Raw genomic sequence first — 23,102 nt, forward strand, 5'->3', positions numbered from 1 at the left:
TGCAGCTGGTTTAGAATGCATGCAGCATGTCTTTTCACTGACACCAAGAAGAGAGGGAATCTCTCCAACTGACCTCCTTTCACTGAAATATAGTTTTTTTCTTTGTTTGTTTTCAAAGTTGTGCAAGGACCTTTCTAATCTTTCTGACCATTCAAAGTACTTTAACACTCCATTCATATTCACCCGTTCAAACACACTGATGACAGGTGCTACCATGCAAGATGTCAGTCTGTTTATCAAGGGGGAACTAACCATTCACACACATCCTCACATGCTGAAGCACAGCTTCAGGACAAATTTAGGGGTTCAGTATCTTGCCAAAGGAGACAAGGAGCTGGGAAACAAATGATCTACTACCTATTTTTCCACTACCTAATCTACCTCCGAACCGAAACCGAAAGATAGAGAGAGAGGAAGAAAACCAGATAAAATGAATGAAAGACAAACAGAATATGACAGAAAGTAATGATTAATATTGTTTATTTATTTGGCCCAGATAGGCCATGTTGATCACTGTATGTTGGGGCCAAACTTCAGTTAAAGCAAACCATGAAAATATTTGAAATTAAAATTGAAATGCCATTTTAGATGGTCAGTTTAAATGTAATATGAAACCAGTTTAATTCAAATGAAGTCAGATAAAGTGTTCCACTCGGAATGGTGCCATTCTCCCTTTTTCCCATTTTTCGCTGCTGCATAAATACATAATGAACAAATCACATAGACATAAAACATTTGGATCCAAGACACTTATTTCTTCTTTCTCAAACTGGTGTTCATCTGACTGTAAGCGGAGCATCAACATAAATCATGTCACTCAGTTTTGTATGAGCCGTTTATTGCATATTGATATTCAGACTGCAACCTCCAATCCATGTTATTCATCTGCTTTTCAGGCTTTTATCATTCCTCTATACTTAACGTTAAAGTTAAAGTTGTCCGAGTTGAAACAGCCTGTGAGCTTCAAACACTGTGGCTCCAGTGGGTTACAGGTACAACATCTGAGGTCTCTGAGAGGTCCAGAAGAGAGCAGCACTATGAACAGCTAAAATACTGCGCAAAACTCTCAAACTCATTCTAATCATAATCTAGAGCAGATGCTGCTGAAAAGTTGAAGAAAAAGGCATAAATTCAGTTATTTGCAATCAAGAGCATACAATATCCCCTTACTATCCAAATATAAGGGAGATTTACTGGGATCCTAACTTTTCCTAATACCTCTCCTTCTGATATTTTTATGGATGACCCTTTGCAAGATTCATCAAAGCTCATCCATCAAATGCAGGCTGCAAATGGAATGGCTTACAGATGTCATTAAAATAGAGGCTGATCTCCTCAGTTCATCCTTATTTCAGTCATAAAGAAGTTCTATTCATTCTTAATTCATTACCAACACATATTTCAACAAGATGGCTATGAATACCTCTCTGGGTGAGTGTAATCTTGTATTGAATCTTCCTGTCATAAGCACACCATATAAAACAGAAGTTTTATATTTGCATATTAAATGTTTGGATCCACAAGTAGGGGTTTATAGATAATAACAACAATTTAATACCAATATTGATTTGTTATTCTGGTAAAAATCATCTCTTCTTCAGCTTTTCTGTTCCATTTGTATGTCTACACTCTGGTTCCTCTTGTGTACAGATAAAAGTGTTTTTTCCTAACAGTGGGCTGTTGACAGTGAGAGAGGCAGGAGTGCTCTCTCACCTTAGGGGAACCATGCTGGAGACAAGATGCAGTTTCACTTTGCCAGCCCAAAAGGCAGACGACTGAAAAATATACTTATTTCTCTGCAGACATACTATGTACTGAAGTTATCCAGTAAATTTGAATTCTTTATACTGTCTGACAATGTCAGTACTGCAATATTTATTACTTCCAACAGCCTAACCATCTGTGTGGGCAGATTACGGGTTTTAGAACTGTTGATCAGCGCTTAGGTCACAAGGATGCTCATGGTGAGTTGTGACAGTCTGGTCCTTTGTATAACCACCTTTGCACCTTATAAACAACTTATAGCAATTATCTGACAAATCAACAAGTAGTAGGGTTGGGTCTGATAACGAGTTAATGTTAAGGCTATTATGTTTTAATAATTTTTCCTTCGATTCAAGGGAATAAAGGCCTTTTGTCCCTCTTTCATTTGTGGATGGCTGCTGAAGGGCATTGTGGGAGTAGTGGACGAGCGTGTTTGACCACTGTTTTGGCTAAGATATCTGAGATAAACCAACATCTTTACTTTTTCTCAACAAAGATCATCTAGATGCAGCGTAATTGCTAGTTTGGCTGTAGTAAATATTCTATATATAACAGATATATCTTTTTACAACCCTACTTTGCTAACGGAAGGAACGACCAAACCCAATTCCTAGAATACAAGCCACAATATCCGAAAAAACTAATTGATAATGAAGATTTTACTTCATTACAAATACTAGATATATTGAACATTGTCATTAATAATCATTTCACAACCCTACTTTGCAAACTGGAGGAACTACAAGCCTGATTTCTAGAACAAAAGCTAAATATGTGAAGCAAACAACATTTTGCTGACACAATCCTGGATCTATTTTCAGAGGGTACATTGAAGGCATCCTTTCCTTTTTACTATTAACCAAGATAAGTCACCTTCAGAGATTAAAATGCTTCTTAAAAATGCAACACAGAAGAGAAAAAATATATAATAATGATAGTTAAAGAAATATTTAAATTAAATTAGAATTTTAAAATCAGTGTATAGAACTGAATAGAAATAGTTTTATAATGGGAAACCTGAAATGAAATATTAACTGTACAAAGAAAATATGGATAAATCTTCTCACCATAAAGCTCTGGTAGCTGGTAGAGTAAAATGAGATACGTCTTCCTAAAAAAAGAAGATTCTACAGGTGCACATGCATGTCCTGCTTTTCTTACACAGCATCATTAAGTGTTTTTTCAAACATATATTTCATACCCATTTCATTACCCATTACCCATAGCATTTTTAACACTAGGTCATTGGTAATTCTCCTGCCATACATCTGCTGTGACCAATGAGGAGGAGGAGGGAGAGAGAAGGGGGGTAAAGTACATAAATACATACATTTAGCTCTGTTCTCCTTGAGAGTAGTGATGTGTCGGTCGCGAATGATCCGGTTCTGAGAGCCGGCTCTTTGAAGTGAACAGCACAGTGAGCACACAAAGTGGAGTGAGGGAGAGACAAGAGAGTGAGAGAGAGCACTGCTACATAGTCAGAGACTGCAGGCAGGAAAGGTGAGAAACATGAGCGGCAGAAAACGTAGTAAAATTTGGACACATTTTAATATAATTGATAGTTCGAGGGCAGAGTGCAGACTTTGCAAAATTAAAATTTCATATCAGGCAGGCTCCACAAACAACCTGCACAGGCATGTGTGTACTGTTCACCCATCAATTCAGTTAGAGGAGAAAAGACAAGCAAGGGAAGCTGCTGTTAATGAAGGTGCCAGTGTGTCTACTGCTCCTACAATGTCTACAGCATCATCCAGGACACCACAGCCACCAAGACCTACAGCCCAGAGCTCTATGACCCCAGTAAAATTAAATAATTTAAAATTAATAAAGCAATATAAACAATAACTATTCTATATAATGTGTTTTTTACATTAGTAATTCATTTTACACATACTTTGGTAATACATTTATTGAAGCAACAAAAAATCTGAGGAGCCACTTGGGAGCCGAAAGAGTCGGCTCTTTTTAGGGAGCCGAGCCAAAAGAGCCAGCTCTCTAAAAAGAGCCGAAATTCCCATCACTACTTGAGAGATGCACATTTCTCAATGATTCTGTGGTTAACATTGGGTATGTCTTTTTTTCTCCCAATAGAGCATGGCCAATGCATTGAGACAATCCTGTAACATTGTGTTCCTGAGGAAGGTCTTGATTCTCTTCATAGTTGAGAAACACCTTTGAGATTCAGCTGTAGACATTGGAGTTGTGATGAGAATCTTCTGTGACAATGTGTGTATATCAGAATATAATATATAGAGAGTACTTATTTATCATAGTCCCCACTGCTCTCCCCGTAAGACTAATTACAAAATATAAACTTTCATCACAAGAACCAATGCCATCGTAACATACTTTGTTGGTATATGATAATTGTTGACTAATCCATACAACACCACACATTTGCCTCTATCTTACCTCTGAAGTTCAGCTGGGCCCAGTGTGCAGCATTTTCTTACCTAGCTGCTGCTGAGTGACACTTCCACTATGTTCTCCACAGAGAGTTGGAAGGCAATCTCTGAACAGAACCAGACGAGAAAAATTAAGCTAGGTAAAATAACCAGAAATTTTACATAGGGAAGTTGTTCAAGCATCATAGACATTAACAAAATCATATCATTAACAGTATTATTAAAACATCACCTGAACTTATGCACACTGTCAGTGAACTGCTGCATGACTCCCTGGATAAAGACGATGGTAAGCTTCTGAAGCTGGCTGTGGAGAATGTCCTCATGAGGCATGATGTGATGGAACAGTTCCAGGTGCTCAAACACAGTGTTCACAGCATGGCTGTAGAGGTTCCATCTTACTGTCCTTGCCCCTGGGAGTCTGTGCGCCACCACTTTATCAAGCACACTGGTTCTCTTGGGGGGCAGCACAGGGGTGTGGTGGTTAGCACTCATAGCAAGAAGGCTCCAGGTTCAAATTCAATGACTGGCAGGTTTGTGGTTTCTGCCTTGAATCCCTCTGTGTGGGGTGTCTCCCTGTACTTGCTCAGAGTACTCTGACCTCCTCGTACAGTCCAAAGACATGCAGGTTAGGCTAATTGGTGACTAGAACTCAGGCCTTCTTTCTTGTCTTTTATTCTTGTTTTTTCATCGTGTTTTTGCACTATTTTACTTTTGGAAACGATGCAAACCAGACTGGTCGAGTTCGCATTGTGGCTCTACTAGTGCTTTCTTCAACCATGTTTGGAGACTTGTTGCCATGGTTACAATTGTTTACACCCACGACCAGCTGTTAGCACTCTGCTACACAGCGGTGCTAGCGAGCTTAGGAGGGAGAGACGGGGATGCTGTGCCGGGGTGGAGGAGACGTTACCGCCCCGTTCTCCCCTCCATCATCATGGGAAACATAAGATCTCTACCCAACAAGATGGCCGAGCTAACAGCGCTGACGAGACACCAGTGGGACTACCAAGAGTGTAGCATCATGCTATTCACTGAGACCCGGCTGACTACCCTGGCTTCGTATAAGAGCGCGATGCTGGACGGCTTTCAACTTTTTCGTGCGGACAGGATGAGGGAGAGCGGGAAGAGGAAGGGAGGAGTGCCAACACCAGGGAGGCATACCACTCACTACCACTCCCTCCGCTGGGTCGAGCTGATCACAACCTTGTGCAACAAACTGCCTGTGTATAAACCTCTTGTGCAAGGTGGCCCGAAACTCCAGTGGTGCAATTTGTATGCGACACAAACAACACAACTAAGGACATGGAGTGTTTGGTTTGCATGTAGCCATTTACCTCGTTCACAGAAATAATAAAGAAGCCCGGTCTCCCGTTTCCAGGGTTTTAAAAACAGCGGGTTTGATTCTTGTGAATGAGTCGCTCTCATGACTCATCCAGTGACGTCACTCCCTGGCCAATCAGTGGCCTGCAGTATGTTGACATCACATTTTTGGCTCGACTCAGCTCGCTTGGAACCCCCGGCCGAGTTGGTACTAAAAAAGTACCCGGTACCTGGTACTATCACCTAGTGGAAAACCCTACAGTCGAGTCGAGCCGAGTAGGTGCTGGTGGAAAAGCGCCATTTGTGTCTGGAAACAAGGAGGAGCTGAAGACTGTGCAGAGTTGAAGAGAGTCGAATAGGAGGATCAGAGAGGTCAAGAACTGCTACAGGAGGAGGATGGAGGAGCAGCTGCAGCAGAACATCAGCGGTTTCTGGAAGGGACTTAAATCCATCTTGGGCTAGCTGAACTTCTTTTTCAATAGATTTGATCATGCATCTACCCTTCCTCCAGCCCAGTCTCCTCTGCTGAAGCTCCAACCAGGTTACTATTCTCTCACTCTCGTAATACTTTTAAGAGGGTACATTTGTGAGTAACAAGTAAAGGCGTGGCAGGTGAGAACATGAGGTTGACCTGAATTAGGTCTTGCAGAGATGCTCATTGATTAATATTCATATTTTACTTTCAAATGCTCTAGAACAACACCTTAAAGCACATACTCTCCTCCCTCATCACATGTGTCATGACCCGGCCCATAGGCCATGACAAACATGGGAAAATACACAGACTTCAATTAAGTGCAAAGTATTCATTGTATGAAAAGCAACTAACTGAAAAATAAAGGCAGAATGAGGTGTGTTTGTCAGTACGTCAGTGGTGTTCCTGGGGATGTGTGTAAGTGGTGGAGAATGCAGTGTTGTAGAGTGGAAAAAGAAACAAAACTAAAGAAAACAAAAGGTGCTGACACTGGCATGGGGAAGAGGACTACACTTTTTCTCCTGTGAAGCCTAGGCCTAGGTGCTCCCGATCTGGGTGGATGCTGCAATCAATTGTGGCACCTCAGAAAAAAGCAAGGGTAGACACAATAGCTTATACAGCACACACAAACAGATTAAGCAGGGGCCGTCACACATGTTAGAAGGGTCTATGTTGTGTGGGAAGAATCTTCTTTGAGGAAGTCTTTTTCCCTTTCATTTACACAGTGTGGGGTGGTGGGTGGAGGTGAGGTTTTGCTGTAGACACATGAAAGCTGCACTCATGCAGATCCTTATAGTGTCTTGAGGGGAGATAGATTGGTCTAGTATGTTTGTTTACAGTGAGGCAATTGAAGATGATCTCACAGATAATGACTCATGACTGGACCATCTTTCTGTGTTATCCCTGTGCTGGGCTCTTCCTCTCTTTCCTTCAGCACTTCCCTGTTTTCCCCATTTCTTTATTTTCTCTTCTGCCAAAACGACAAGTACAGATAATATATGGTCTTTATGGTCTGTATAGCTCAAAGCGCTTTTTATATTTTATTCCTCATTCACCCATTCACACATTGTTCATTCAGGAGGACTATTCTTTCACACATATTCACACACTGAAGTTGGGGTTCAGTGTCTTGCCCAAGGACACTTGACACGCTAACTCATAAGAGACGAGGATTGAACCACCAACCTTCTGATTGATGGATGACCCAGTCTACCTCTGAGCCACAGCCACCCGTAATACAGTCCTAGCTTGTCTCGGCCTCTCCTCACATCTTTGCTTCTCTCTGTATCAACACAAACATAACCACTGTCTCACAGGCAGGCTGTTTGACAGGAAATGGCAATTTCAATGGCAAGATTAGGTCTTTGATGTTGTTAGATGTTAGCTGTCTGCAGCCTCTCTTTACTCTGATTGCCTGCATTCCTCTCTGTTACATGTTGAATATTTCTGAAGGGTCTTATTTTCTGGACAGGGTGGCTCTGTTTATTTGTCAGTCAGGGAAGTCTTGAACTATATTATCACTTGATTGCTTATTTTTACTCATCTAATAGTATGTTTTCAAGGCAATAATTATAAGTGGTCTTATTTAACCTCATGAACCTGTTTTCCTGTCAACCAAGTGGCTTCTAAGTTAGACAAAAAGAAAAGAAAACACATTTCTCACTATTGAACACAATTGTCTTGGCAGACAAGCCAAATGCAGAAAAGGCAAACAAGTGGCCACACACCTTTAACATTATCCATTGATTGAAAAACCTTATTCTAAGTCTAAACATGTTTAAATGTGATGTTATTTCAAGTCTGACACATTCACAGACCTTAAGACTTGCAACTGACTTGCAATTATGACTTGACATAGACAAATATTCAAACCCAAGCCAAAAGTATATAACATCCAACACCTTTTCTCTTTTTTTCTTCTCACCACAGCAAGGGAGGAGAATGTGGCCACTTTCCGTGGCTCAGAGTACTTCTGCTACGATCTCTCCCAGAACCCCATCCAGAGCAGCAGTGATGAGATTACACTCTCCTTCAAGACATGGCAGCGCAATGGCCTTATCCTTCACACAGGCAAGTCAGCTGACTATGTCAACCTGGCTTTGAAGGATGGCGCTGTCTCACTCGTTATCAACTTGGGTTCCGGAGCCTTCGAGGCCATCGTGGAGCCAGTCAATGGAAAATTCAACGACAACTCCTGGCATGATGTCAAAGTGACCCGCAACCTCCGGCAGGTAAAGCACAGAGGCAGGGTGTATTATGTGAAAAAGTTAATCCTAGTTGCAAACCTTTCTGAAATAATATCTCAATTAATGGTAGTGATGATGATGTATGGCATTAGGATTAGGGTTGTTAGCCACCGACAGCAGTCTGTTAAGCTTGCAAGCTAGAGCTAACTCACAATCTTGTCACTAACTGCAGCCTCTGTATGTTATACACTGTAACATTACAGGCTATAAAATTCAATAGTAAGCCTCAGCATATATGATAACTTCCTTCATTTTTCGACTTTTCACATGACCAGTTCCTCAAAGGTCAGCACTGGTGGTTTGCAATTCGTCAGTCGTGCAAATTTGTGTGCCAAAGTTCACCAAAGTGAACTAAAGCTAAGCTCCATTGAGATCTTCTTCCTTCTTTCAGTCTTAAATTCTGCTATTATCAATACAGGATGTGGCGTAGCCCTAAGGCATGACATACATACATACCTGGCAATTAACCATTAAGTTTAGTGACCTCACCTAATGGGACTTTTCTTTCACAGTGCAATTTTAAAAATTTTTTAAAGCGGAGCATCACTTTCAAGGTCAAATTTCTCTGTCTGTCAATTTAGCTCTTTTTCTGTTTGATCTTGTGATTTCGTTTCCATTGCTGCATATTTCTTGGTTTTAGAGGTCTGCTTCCTTTCTCTCTTTCCATTCTTTTTTCCTCCCTCAATATCTTTCTGTGGACAGACATTTCATGGGATGATCAAGCGGAAATGCTCTAGTCATCCAAGATCTCTGCTGATTACCCAAGACTCATCTCCATCCAGCTGTACAGTTTCTCAGCAATGATGTTTAGATATGTAAATAGACACTGCCTTTTACCAACCCCCTTTGAATAGAAATATGTGGTTTGCAGGATTTGTATGTGCATATGGTGGTCAGATTTGGCCCACAATTTAATATTAAAATATACAACAAAATCTAAATGGATTAAACTGATTTGACTTAAGTCAAAGTTGTGATCCTTAAAATTTCAGACGTAGTTGATAGTTGTAGCACCCATGGCTACAACAAGTGCAGTTTAATAAGCTACTACAGCAAACACTAGTCAAGCAACTTCTTGTCAGAAATACTACAGATAAGCTCCTGGTGTATCTGTTTACAGTGCAGCCAAACAAACTCCAGTCAAGTCATCTGATATGATTTTATGCTGCACACAGCACGAATTTTCCACACAACAGCAGGTGACAGTAAAAGAAGTAGTTACTGAGTAGATGGTGTGCAGCCTATTGCCTACAGCTCTTCATCTGACAGCTCACTGTGGCTGCTCCTGACTTTTCAATTGGACCCTGACAGATTTACAACTCCCCTATTGACTTGTCTTGTTTTCGAGACACATTTTGAGGAACGGTGGCTGCTAATGGCAGTCAGTGGAAGACAAATAGGTTATATTGTGTTCCTTGAGACTGCTTTGCAATACAAGCGACTCTGGGTATTGCCGGATGAATGCCTTTAATGTGAAGAGGCAGCAGTAGGAAATATTGACTTTGCATTAGCAGTAACTTAATGCAGCTCTGATATGGCTGTGGGGGCGTGAGGAGTTAAAAGTGAGGCTGATCCATATCACAAATGGTAACATTAGATTACATATTCCATTGCTTCATGTTAATCCCTCTTAGCTATGCAATTCTGCGTGGAAATTGCGAACTCTCCAACTAAAACTGAAAACTGTTATATGCATAGGATAATTAGGTAGGTCGTAGGTAATCAAACAGTTACCTATCTGGCTATTGCAGTAAAAGGCCAAACATATAATATCAAAAATGCTGTTTGATTTGGATACACACACACAATACTTGCTATTAGAATTCATTTAGTGTTCATTTGGGTCTTTTCAAAGTATTTGCTGACTATAAGAAAAAATATAGACAATGGACATGGGGTGTCAGGCAGATACGGAATCAGAGCTAATACTTCTGTTTATTTAAATGTAGCTCACTGCACACAGTGAACAATGTGAAAATGTGATATGATAGAAATCAATTAATCGCCAAAGGAATTTCTGTGCCCAAGACGCACAGTATACACTGCGTGCACAATTATTAGGCAAGTGAGTATCTTGACCTTGTCGTCATTTTCATTTTTGTCAAATTAACTGCTAAAGACATGAGAAGAATTAAACGTGAAGCTACCAGGAACTCATTAACCTCCAGTGCTGCCATATTCCAGAAGATTCAAGATTCAAGATACACAAAAAACCAGACAGTCACACTGTACAATGAAATTCTTACTCTATAGGTACCCCTATCACCGAACAAGTACAATCTAGTAGGCTATAACTATCACGCTATAACAATACAAACTAAGCAAGTTATAACACTCAAAATTTTAAATAAAGGGTCTAAATAAATAAATAAATAAAGTCAGCAGTGTAATAAACTATAACAATACGATACCTGAGTCAACAGCAGCAGTGGTCGTAAGTGCATTTGCTCGTAAACAGGAAGATAGCAGTATGATTTCCAGCAGCTGTACCACAGTATGTGTGGAAGAGTTCAGTGGGTTAGTCCAGTTCAGTGTGAGTGTGTGTGGGATTCATTCACAAGCCTGATGGCCTGTGGAAAGAAGCTGTTCATAAGGCGAGTTGTCCTTGATTTCACACTTCTGGAGCGCTTGCCTGATGGCAGCAGTGTGAAGAGGCTGTGTTGGGGGTGTGATCTGTCCTTGATGATGTTGTGGGCCCCCCTGAGGACCCTGGACCGGTAAGTGTCCTGCAGCATGGGGAAGGCAGCACCAGAGATGTGCTGTGCTTTCTTGATCACCTGCTGGACAGACTTCCTGTCCTGAGCTGTGCAGTTCCCGTACCACACAGTGATGGAGCTGGAGGACACTCTCGATTATACTCCTGTAGAAGTTAGACAGAATCTTGGCTGGCATGCCAAGCTTCCTCAGTCTCCTCAGAAAGTGCAGTCACTGCTGGGCCTTCTTGATGGTGTGTTGTGTGTTATGACACCAGGTGAGATCCTCACTGATGTGAACTCCGAAGAACTTGAAGGTTTTCACCTTGTGGGCCCTTCTTAAATGTGAGATTTACAGTGAGGGAAGACAATACACCTCTTTGAACAGCATTTGGGAGGCTGTGGTTGCTGCTGCACAAAAAGTTGATCATCAACAGATCAAGAAACTAACAGACTCCATGGATGGAAGGCTCATGACAGTGATTGAAAAGAAGGGTGACTATACTGGTCACTGAATATTAGTTGAAATGTCAGAAGTGTTTATTTGTACATTTCGAGTTGTTTATTTGTTATTCTTACTCTGATAAATGAAAATGTGAGATGGGACATTTTTTGTTTTTCATTTAGTTATATAATAATTCTGCACACTGGATTTCTTTTCCAGAACTTTCCTTGCCTCTGCTTTCACCTGTTAATCTCTACCACTGTCTGACTTTTTTACTAACATGTACTAACACCCTCAGTCCCCCAGTCATTCTGTTTTCATTTGACTCACTTTAATGTATTAACAAACCCACCGTTCACTTCTATGAATAAATTTTTCACCTATGCCACCTTTCTGCAAAGCAAACAGACATTGGATACGCTATGGTAAACACACTCCATTGTATGGTAGATATCATTCTTATCATCACTTTTTTGGTTTGCTGTGTAGTTCTCTTCCTTTTTTTGAATTCTGTACTTCAAGATACCATTCCCCAAAAAACAAGAAAATGGGTTTTGTATTTCCCAGATTTAATGTTGACTTTGCTTGTCCCTCTGACATTCATCTTTATCCCCTCATGCTGCCTTTTGCTTTCCTCTCGAATCTCTTCCCCTTTTTTAGTCACCAATAACTTTTGCTTCTCTTGGGTTTTACTAGATCTGCTACATTCCAGATTTTCCTGTTAAATGTCTTTTGGTGATAATATTGTGGAAGGAAGTGTAATACCACTGAAAAGGAGAAAGAAAAAATCCACACTCTGGACAATTGGATAGACTGAATCTCTCTCTCTTTACACCAGACTATCATTTTCATTCACACTCCTGAAATGAAAATACAAGGCAACCCACAATGCAGAATAACTATCAGTTCCACTAACAAGCATTTGGCTGTACAGTAAATATGCACAGTTCTTACCCAGTTGGGAAAATATGACCACAAAAAGTCCACAAAATATTAGAAACAGACATTTAGGCTTACATTAGGAAACAAATGTCCCTGTCCAAATGTCCAAGTTTTACATGGACTTTGGTAAACGATAGCATATGTATATGACAATTAAAACTGCATGTGTTTAGTACAGCTAAACACATGTTAAGTACAGCTCTTAGGCTACGCAGTAGGTGAATGTCTTTATCTTGGCTTCCAATGGTACACAGTGGCATTTAATCTGCTATCTGAGGGGGGAAAACAGGATTCTAATTGGTAATGGAATTCCTTGGATATCATGACATGAAAGTCTAAAATACTTATTAAAAGAACAGGATTACAGAGGAATTTGGATCAGAGTACAAATCCTCCAGCATAACCTTTCATTCAACAAAATTTCAAAAGTATTATCAGCAAAATGATCATTTAATAGGTACTGATAGGTACTACTATGTAGCATTTATTAAGTGTATACAGTATTAGTGGGTTATTATTATTGTTGCATTAATATGTAATGTTTTAATTTCAAGGCTAGTTATTATTCAGCAAATTTACTTTATATTTATAAACTAATCGTACATATAATTAAATGTTTTCATTACTATAGCTGTCAAATAAATGTGGTAGTGAAGAAGTATAAAGAAGCATAAAATGAAATATTCAAGTTAGACCTTCCATTAAATATTGTCAAAGATTTTGTCAGCAGTACATATTCACTACATAACATTGGCCCCAGACTGATATCCTGCAGTGTGGGTCTGTCCTCAGTCATTCTGTGTGTCCTGCATGTTTGCATTCAATTTTGTGTGGTGTGGCATTAAACTTTGTCCTCCTTTCTGTTGGTTTGGGAGTGTTTTTTGTCTACTCATGCATGTTGCTACTGTTACAATATATTTGTTAATTTCTTTTTTATTTAAATACAAAAAAGACCAAAAAAAAAAACAGAAAACACCAAAGGGATGATGAAAAAAATTTATTCATATGGATCTCGATTCTTCCTAGTATTCTAAACTGATTAACTATTGTTTCGAAAAATCGTTTTTTAACATTTGTAAAAGTGATGTTGACGAAAAAACCCAGATGGAACTCGATTGCGAGGGCAGTTCAGCACTACGGTGCACACATGCTGGAGTTATCATTTTCAGAAAAGACAGCAGTTGCAACATTTTATGTATTCATTTATTATTAATTACTTTTACAAGACATGAATTGCTGTCATTCAGAGACTAACATTAGCAGAGCAAAACTCCACCAATCCAACTCTCCACAGAGTTGCAGATGGTGGAGCAGAGAGGCTGCTCTCTCCACTGCTTGAAATACAACCAGAAAAGAGCATTTCCTGTAGAAAATGCAGAATGATTGTTGAGTGCTGAAAATGCATTGCACTGCAGATTAGTCAGGAAATGGGCAGGAAGACAAATAAAAAGAGAGAATCTGGTCAATTTTCAAAATAAATCCATCACCACATCAATATTACCAGGCAAGACATTTATGTTTGTATTGGAAGTGGAGAAATACTTAACTTCACTTTCACTTAAGCCTGCTGTCTTTAGGCTAGAGCACAACAAAGTAGTAAATACCTACAAGAAACATTTAAAACAGACAAAATAAGAAATGCTTACGTTATAAGCATGATAACGGTTTGCGAGGCCATGCATATAAAACGCTCCCAGTTGGACATGAGGCAGCGTGGAGGATGGAGCTAAATCAGATTTGAATCGAGTCATTGAATTGAAAATTGATTCTGAATTTAATCTGGAACTCAAGAATCTGAATCTGATTCCCTAAGATTTACACCCCTATTAATGGTGCTATATGAAGACCAATATCAATGCATGTTTGTCAGTATATGGAGTTACATTCAGCCAGTTAACATCTTTGTTTTGACATTTTACTAACCCATTATACCTGTCAATAGTTTCAGCCACCATAAATGGCATCTACTAACTCACACCAAATTAAAGAAAATTGCAGACTGGCAAATTTTCTTTATATCTGTTCTGTCTGATCCATAGCACTAGTAAACTAATCGTCAAGTGTGAGATTTACAATTCACACATTCATGAGTGAGTTCTAAAACAACACTGTAGGCTAACTTCTGTCGTTATAAACCAAGGACAATGTTTGCATTTCCACTCTCACTGTTCACTCCTCATTGTCAGGTGACAATATCAGTGGATGGGATTCTGACCACAACGGGTTACACCCAGGAAGACTACACCATGCTGGGCTCAGATGACTTCTTCTACGTGGGTGGAAGCCCCAGCACTGCTGACCTGCCTGGATCTCCAGTCAGCAACAACTTCATGGGCTGTCTCAAGGAGGTAAAGTGACTGAGTCATTGTCTACTGTTTGAGTGAAACATGGTCCTGGTATGATGATTTCTTGCTAAGCAGGTCGTACCTATGTTGATTTAGGAATGCTTTAGATGTGTTTATTATCTCCTCCAGGTGGAAGCCTGTGCATAAGCATGCATGTGTGTCTGTGTATGTGTGTACATTCTCTGTCTATCTGCAGTTTATCTCACATACTACTGGACCAAGCTTAATATTTCTTGTGCACATTTATGCCTGTATGCTGTATGACCTCTGGTATTTGCTGTGATTCACAGTTTTTGAATTTACTTGGCTGGTAAGGGCAGCAAATGATCATAAACTCCTTCAGTTTGAAATCATATTGCAAAAGGCATTTCAAACGATCAGCTAAGACAAAATCAAGTCTTGTTTAATCTGTTGCGGGTCACAATTTGGCCTTTGTCATTGCTCAAAAATGACAACCATAGAAAAGTTTGGTCTCATTTTGAACAGAAGAATCTGCAGATTCATTTCATACCCTATATATTATGATTCACAAAGATGAACATGATACGACATAAATAAATCCCTTTTTATTAACTTTACAAATTAAAACACCAAACTACCTAAGAAGCTCATGAATAATCTCTGAATGTTTGATTCAATAAAAAAAGACCAGTATGTCCTTGAGAATGAATTAGTTGAACAAACCTGTGGGCAATGACAACATCCATTACTATATTTTTTCAAAATGTGCAATATCAAGTAAATCTAGCAACTCCAAAATGGTATGTCCTGATGCTCTAAAGACATGCAGGTTACTTCATGAATAACTCTAAATTGCATGTAGGAGTGTATGTGATTGTGAATGGTTATCATTCTATATGTGTCTGTATTGGCCCAGTCCAGGGTGATACAATAGAGTGAGTCGCTGTCCACTGCAGTAATTGGTGGTAGTGAGTCAGAGTGGTGATGTTACAGTGAGTTGGTGTTTTAATTATGTTTCACCATATATCATTGTGGTAAATTACTAACTCTAACCTGTCACAACATAAATCAACAGTTTCCCTGTAGCAGGAAAAAGAAACCTGCTAGCTTTGTGCAAGCTAAAGAGAGGTGCTTCACTGCTTCATCTGTTATAAAAAATGTGGTAATTTGTGGCAGGCATTTTAGACCAGAGGATTAGAGTTTTAAGAGAGGAAACTGCTGCTGTTCCGTCTGTTCACACAGTGGCTTCACTGGGGGCAGTGGCTCCATCCGCCACCGCGGGCGGTGGTCACGGATCTCTGAGTTCAGCGAAAACGTATTTTTCTAACTTCTGCTAACTTTCAACTTTGTCAGCACAATAATTTCAGTTATGAGAAGCAAAGTGTGACATGTAGTAATTTTGGTCAATCTCTATTCCCTCTCTCTGTCTCTATCTCTCCGCCCTCCCGCTGTAAAGGTAAAGCAAGGAAGAACACCATAAAACACATTGATTGATTTCAACACATTGATTGGATGGGGTCTCCAGCCTGCAAGTTGCTCTTTAACGCTTTTTTGTCTCCTACATAATTCCATGTGTTCCTTCGTACTTTCAATGTCTTCAGTAGTAATCTGCAATGTAGCAAATCATAAAAAATTAAGCAAAAACCAATGAATGAGAAGGTGTGTCCAAACATTTGACTACCAGAAGTCTGAAATTTGAGGGTTCTATGCAGAATCCTAGCTGTTCCTAGGATTGAGCTCTTCTGGACAGAGACACCAGATGTTATGCCTGGAATCTGCTGCAGCCACTCTCCCAGTTTGTGCATCACAGTCCTCAGCGCTCCAAACACATCTGGCACCACTGTTGCCTTTACTCAACACATCTTTCCTAGCTCCTCTTCCATCCTGTGGTATTTTTCGAGGTTCTTGTGTTCCTTCTTCCTGATGTCGCTGTTGGACATCTATCACCACTGCCTTTATCTGTTGTTTGTCAATCAACACGATGTCTAGTTGGTTAGCCATCACCAGGTTCTCAGTCTGGATCAGGTTCCCACAGGATCTTAGCTTGATCATTCTCAACCACTTTGGGAGTTGTCTTCTATTCTGACCATAGGACACCCATACTCAGTGCAGATGTTCGTGTACACTATGCCAGCCACTTGGCTATGTTCACTTTTGCTGCCAGCATCTTACCCCCTGCTATTATGTGCTGGACTGTTTCAAGAGCATCTTTGCACAGCCTGCCTGCCTGATGCACACGAGTCCTCAGACCTTCCTCACCCAGCTTAGTGTATGGTGCTGGACTTGGGATAAAACCCTCCAACCATTGTGAGGAGCATCCTTGTCTTGATATCAGTGGCCTCTATCTCCTCCTTTGGCCAACTTATTAAACCAGTGGGTTACCTGATGACTGGCAGGGCGTACGTGTTGATAGCTTGGATCTTGTTTTTCCCATTCAGCTGAATTTTTCAAGACAGACTGTGTAGGTGGTTGGCTGTGACTGACTTCCTTGCAGCCTCCTCATGGTCTCAGTTTGCCTGCTGGATCCCAAGGTATTTGTAGCTGTCCTGAACATCTGCGAGGCTGCCGCAGAGCCTTGGTGAACTTCTTGTGTCAGAACCACTGTGGCCTCGTGAGTAACAGGGCGTGCATGGTATGAAGAGCTGCAACCTAACAACCATCTCCTATGTGCACCCCACACATTCCTGCGCAAACACACAAATACATGTGCGCAAAGCTCGACTTTCTCTCTTCTCCCCCCTCCTTCGCGAAAAAGGAGGAGGAAATGTGGACTTTCCTCAGGTGATGCAGGATATTGGTTATCATCATCACTTTACCAGGGAGCCTGTGCTCATTCATGGCTCCTCTACCATCGTTTTGGATTGCGTTTACACCTAATACACCCATTGCATTGTATTGCATACACCCAAGTAAAAATGAGAAATTGCGTTGACGTCAATCTCTTCTAATAATGACTTCTGCAATAATGCATCTCACATAATATAGTCACTGTTAGCATGTTGGTTGCTGTTTCTGCTCTCTCTCTCTCTCTCTCTCTCTCTCTCTCTCTCTCTCTCTCTCTCTCTCTCTCTCTCTCTCTCTCTCTCTCTCTCTCTCTCTCTGTCTAACCTTCACCCAACACAGATCCTGGGTCTGTTGAATTCCTGAATCGTTGGGTCTCTCACTAATTAAAGAGTTTGGTCTAGACCTGCTCTTTATGGAAAGCGTCTTTAGATAACGCTGTTATGAATTGGCGCACTGTATTGAAATACAGTGATCATGTATTTTTCAATTTGTTATTTATACTAAGACCAGAGAACATGTCTCATGTAACTATCTAAGAAACAGAATGTATACTTATGCTAGTGAAGTGCAGGCCTATCAACAGTTACACATTACCAGTTTTGTTACATGACATTACATGGTTATCAGTTACATGATAACCAACATTTCAAATTCTTTCTTCTCTTAAACTTCAAATCATTCTCCACTGCAGTGAGCTCAGGCACTCCAGCTGAACATTTTCAGCTGTTATCATGCTTACATGCCAACACACATTTCAACTGCTTACTATGTTTGCATCAGTTTTCAGGGTTTACATCGTCTTGTATGAGGACGTTTCAACTGTTTTCAGTTGTCACAATGGAAAATGGTGGTAACAGGTGTCAACTGGTCTCAGCATTTTCACTTTTAATTAATTAATGTCATACTGCTTTCATCACCAACACCTCAACTGACACTTTTCAATGACTGACACTTAACCCTTTGCATTGCTCCAGCTTCAAAATACACTCCAACTCCTTTACATGTAAATTGTTAAACCTTTCCTATACAATAAAAAAGAAACGTGACACATACTGACACTTTGCTCAGTATTACATTTCAAATAGTAATATTTTGTGTTATTTGTGTATTCGCATATATCAACCTAAATCAAATTCATCATATGCTCACATAATATATATCAAGATTAACAAACATTAGCGGAACAGACACAAAACTGGTGAATTAAAGGTTTAGCAAGTATTATTTGCAGTTTTCATTTTGCTTCAGCCACAAATATGCCATAAAATCTCTATAGAGCCCCAGTAGAACAGTTTTCAGGGTGTAAGAGCAGCCCATTGAGCTCACCCATGCATACAGACACACAAATATATTGTTCCTTCAACCTGATGATGTCATATCTTAGCACTTGACTGCAGTCAGTGCAGCATGACAGCAGGGACTTAGCTTTCTCTGTTACTATTCGCCTGAAACACAGAAGCACATGCGCACATGCGGGCACACACTCACAAACACACACATTATACACAGCATTATATGAGTCCCAGGGAGTGGCAGGGGTAGGCAGGAAGTGGCGCAGTAGCCATTTAATCCCCCTCTGGCCTACTTCCTGCTCTGTGCAGTGCTGGGCACTCACCCCTGACACATGCATGCACACACACATCAACATACAAACAGAAGCATGCACACCCAAGCATGCACCTTGGGTTTGAGTCCTTTATTTACTCCTCATGAAACACGGAGAAATCATTGATAAAGACGATGTCGCAAGTATAAGATGCACGCACACACACACACACACACGGGTCATTAATAATGTCCAAAGTAAACTGTGCGTAAGTATTACACTAGTTGCAATGCTTCACTGCACTGATTTATGAAGTCACTAATCTGCAAAACAAGCATCAAAGGGAAATTAAAACAGTTCTGCAGCATATGTCACGTATGCATTCTTCTTTAAATAATAATGATAATAGTGCTCATATGTGCACTTTACTAATTTGCAGCTACTTACCAAGATCAGAACTTACAACAAGTGTTTTATTTATGATTTGTAGGCAGAATTATGGAATTGATCCTGGATGACAGATGAATTCATTAGTTAATACATTTTGTAAGGCTCTTGTATCACAGCTTCACTGCCTTTCCTTCTTAATAGCATCAAGTGATACACGAACATACAGGCATGCATTTATGCACTCTAGTCACAAACACGCTGTCTGAAAGATTGTTATCATACTTCTCCCTCATATAGTCCCACACATTCTGCTGACCTAATCACAGGCCCCCCACCTACACATCTGCAGCACCCACCAGCTCTCCCTCTGTCTGCTGTCCAGCACCCTCTCATCCTCCACTCCCTGCCATTAGAGCTAATTTGCCTGCTGCCAATGCTCTTGTCCTCACCATACACAGAGCGGCATTATGGATAAATGTTTTGTTGCCATGGTACCAAGTACTGGTCGCCCTTGGTAGCCCCTGTGGCTGGCTGGCCCATGATTACTATGCCTTTCATAAGCCAGCAATTACAGAAAAAGCCTACATCTCAAAACCTACAAAATACATAATGGCCTACAATAACACATAATTACTATAATTGTCATTGTCATTACACCTCCATCAACCACTCATATGGAGCCTTCTGGCTGTGCCTGTATACTGTAGCAGACAAAGAAACAGTTCAGGATGAGTTCTCACCCTCGTGTGAGCAAAAAGGCTCTGACTGCTGTTTTCAGTTTCCTGCAGTTGTAATAGTACTTTGTTACAGTAATTAAACATTTGTTTTGCATTTATACCACTCATTAGCATTATCCTTTATGATTTCTCTTTCACTACATTTAAAAATATTTCCTGGTTGGTATTTACTGCAAAATGAGATACTAACTAACAGTTAATACTAACTGTGGATATTTATTTCAACGAGTGTGAGTTTCTGATATTTGAATCATGCTTGTGGTCATGTAGTAGTGGAATTAAACAAAGTACATTATTATAGTACTTTAGTAGTAAAGTATTTCTTTTAAATGCTTCTTCTACTATACTTTTACATATAAGGTGTTATATATTGTACAAAGTACCTTATTTCAATTTTACATATGAAATCCTAAAATATTGTTGTAGATTAAACCATGCAGTTAGTGGTTCCACTACTTAAATCTAGCTGCATTTTGACTGCCTGCAACTATTGGAGGGTACATACACAGTCAAAAATCAGTAAAAATCATTTAGTTATATAACATATAATATTCTAATACTAAGAAGGGCCTGCTGCATAATATGTAGTTCTGCCTTTGATAACTTAAAGGAGACATATTATGCTCACGTTCTGGGTCATACTTGTATTTGGGGGTCCTGCTAGAATATGTATACGTTGTAATGTTCAAAAAACACAATTCTCGTTCTGTGCATGCTGCTCCTTTCAGCCTGTTTTTAAATACATTTAGCTCCTGTCTAATTAAGGCAATCTGCCCAGTCTGCTCTGAATGCTCAGCTCCCACAAGCCTGAGGAGACACCACCTACCAACTCTTGCATCAGCTCTGCTGTCTCAGAAGGGGATATACATTATCAGAGCAACATGCTAATGCCAAGTTCAAAAGACTACCCTGCCAAATAACCAGCAAAACAAGATAAGTAACGACAAAACAGTGAGGTTGATTAATTTTTTCAGTGGACACGACCATCAGCCTATTGAAGGGCTGAAGGAGGTCACATGTTCAGCAGATCCTTGCGTGTGATACCACACGCTAAATGGAACTTTACTAAAACATGGAGCAGGAGAAAATGGGTGTCTAGACACTCAGGGACACACAGTTATGTTGAAAAGACAGTAAAAAAACTATGTGACATTGTAAATTTCCCTGTCATGGGACTAGTAAAGGATTAGCCTATCTATGTGCATCTCTGTCTCAACCTCACCTGTTGAACAGAGACCCCTAACCCAAACCCTGCCCACCAAGTCAGTGTGAGCAATCTGTCAGTAACGTTAACACACAGCTCACAGACAGGTGCAAGTACACCTAGAACATTTTGGCAGCGCACCATTCAGCTGTGGTATGCCCATGGGTACACTAGCTGGCGGCTTAACCAAGGTAGCCTGTTACCCTGCCTAACTTGGTTACCCTTTACTGTCGCCACTGACTCACTATGATCTTTCTCTTAGCCTCAGTGTCACTCAAATCACAAACGAGAGACCCATAAAGCTGACTGAATGCAACACTGTAAAATGTACTATATTTCATTACTTCTGTTGTGGAACTTTATTGCCATCCCCCACCCCTCTCCATGACGGTCACTCCACCATTGAGTGATTTGATTTCTGCCGTGTTCAAACAGCACGCCATCTGAGCCGGTTCTGAGCATAGACTATACAGTCATGTGTATGAAAAACATAGATTCTGGGTATGAAAATGGAAGCCAATGCAGAAGTGCATTAAACCAGTTTTCTTTCTTTCTCTCCAATGGCCAGTGAGGGGCAATTGTTTTACACCACCAGCTACTGCTGCTGCTGCTGCTGAACATTCAGTTGTTGTAGGAGTGATGTTGCAGTTCAGAAAACACAAAACATTGAATTAAAAGAGCTAGGGATAGCTTCATAGAGATGAGGGGAACTGTAGAGTCAGCAATAATTCTCATTGGGTTAATATTTACAAGTTACACCCTTTACATTATACATTGTCATTTGTTGTCATTGTTTATATTATATTGATTATTGTAACTTTAAGCACTTGTTAGTCAGTTTTACTTGTAATGGACACTGTGGTATTGCCACTGAATATGTCTTTCACCACTCCACCGAAAACTCTGCAGACGCTTTGATTTGCTGAGGTTTTAAGCTCCATGAAACAGTGCTGTTTGTCATAATGCTAATGTGGTGGAGATATAAATGGCATTTAGGTGTGCCCCAAAAGTAAACCCCAAACTATTTTCTAACCATATACAGAGCAAAAAAATATCTCCACTGTTGATATTTATGGAGTTGGCTATGGTATTTCTATCATGTAGCTCAAGTCCAAGGCTTAGTGATAGCCTCATGCAAATTTGGAACGTATACTGTTGTAGAATTGAATGTTTTAAGAATGGATGCTCCTAACTGTATTTCATGGATTATTTTGATTATTTTAGTGGTTCCTTCCTAAAACGCAGAAGAACTGTCACAGAAAAAGGAAAAAAAACTGCTGCATATGTTTTTCTAACGAGCTTCCACATATAATATGTTTATCTTTTTACCTAAACCGAATACTTAATATCTTCATTTAGTGTTATTTTGTAGTTATAACCAATCCTGAGATATGTCATTAGCATCTTAACATTTCAGAATAATAGTGAGAGTATCCCCACCATCGAAGTATCTGGCCTCCTTTTTTACTTTATTATTCCTTGACACTTGCATGTTCTGAAAGCATGATGAGTCTAATTTATATTATTATATCATGTTGACAGGTGTGAATTCAAAGCTTAACTTTTGTGTTTGTAACAGTGATACAATTTTTATCAGACCAATTGTTTAAACTAATGCTATGTATTACTCTTACTGTGCCTAGTTAATGAAATGTTTTCCCAAAAATAAAGGAACTCTCAGCACATCACTGCTTATTCAAACACACATAAACACTGACTTGCCTTTATACGTCACCAAACTAAAGCTCGTCTTTATTTTAATTAATCAAATCAGTGTACAAAAGCACCATCAAGTGTAGTCAGTGGATCCCTTCACACATGTCATTAGACTGACTAAGGAGA

The 23,102-nt window shown here is 40.0% G+C and overlaps 1 protein-coding gene across 10 annotated transcripts in view; it reads left to right on the forward strand.

Annotated features, from left to right (window-relative positions):
- Positions 1-23,102, forward strand: part of nrxn3a (neurexin 3a) — a 189,213-nt gene that overhangs the window by 57,230 nt on the left and 108,881 nt on the right. For 5 of the 10 annotated variants that reach the window (XM_070841775.1, XM_070841780.1, XM_070841774.1 and 2 more), the window contains 2 exons: positions 7,897-8,198; positions 14,480-14,641. In XM_070841775.1, coding sequence (XP_070697876.1) covers positions 7,897-8,198; positions 14,480-14,641 — 464 coding nt within the window. Of the gene's footprint in view, positions 1-7,896; positions 8,199-11,752; positions 11,798-14,479; positions 14,642-23,102 lie in introns of all 10 variants that reach the window. The other 5 variants (XM_070841771.1, XM_070841772.1, XM_070841779.1 and 2 more) reach the window with 2 other exon arrangements.

The sequence above is a fragment of the Pempheris klunzingeri genome, chromosome 13, assembly GCF_042242105.1.
Source record: "Pempheris klunzingeri isolate RE-2024b chromosome 13, fPemKlu1.hap1, whole genome shotgun sequence".
In the NCBI taxonomy this organism is placed as follows: Eukaryota; Metazoa; Chordata; class Actinopteri; order Acropomatiformes; family Pempheridae; genus Pempheris; species Pempheris klunzingeri.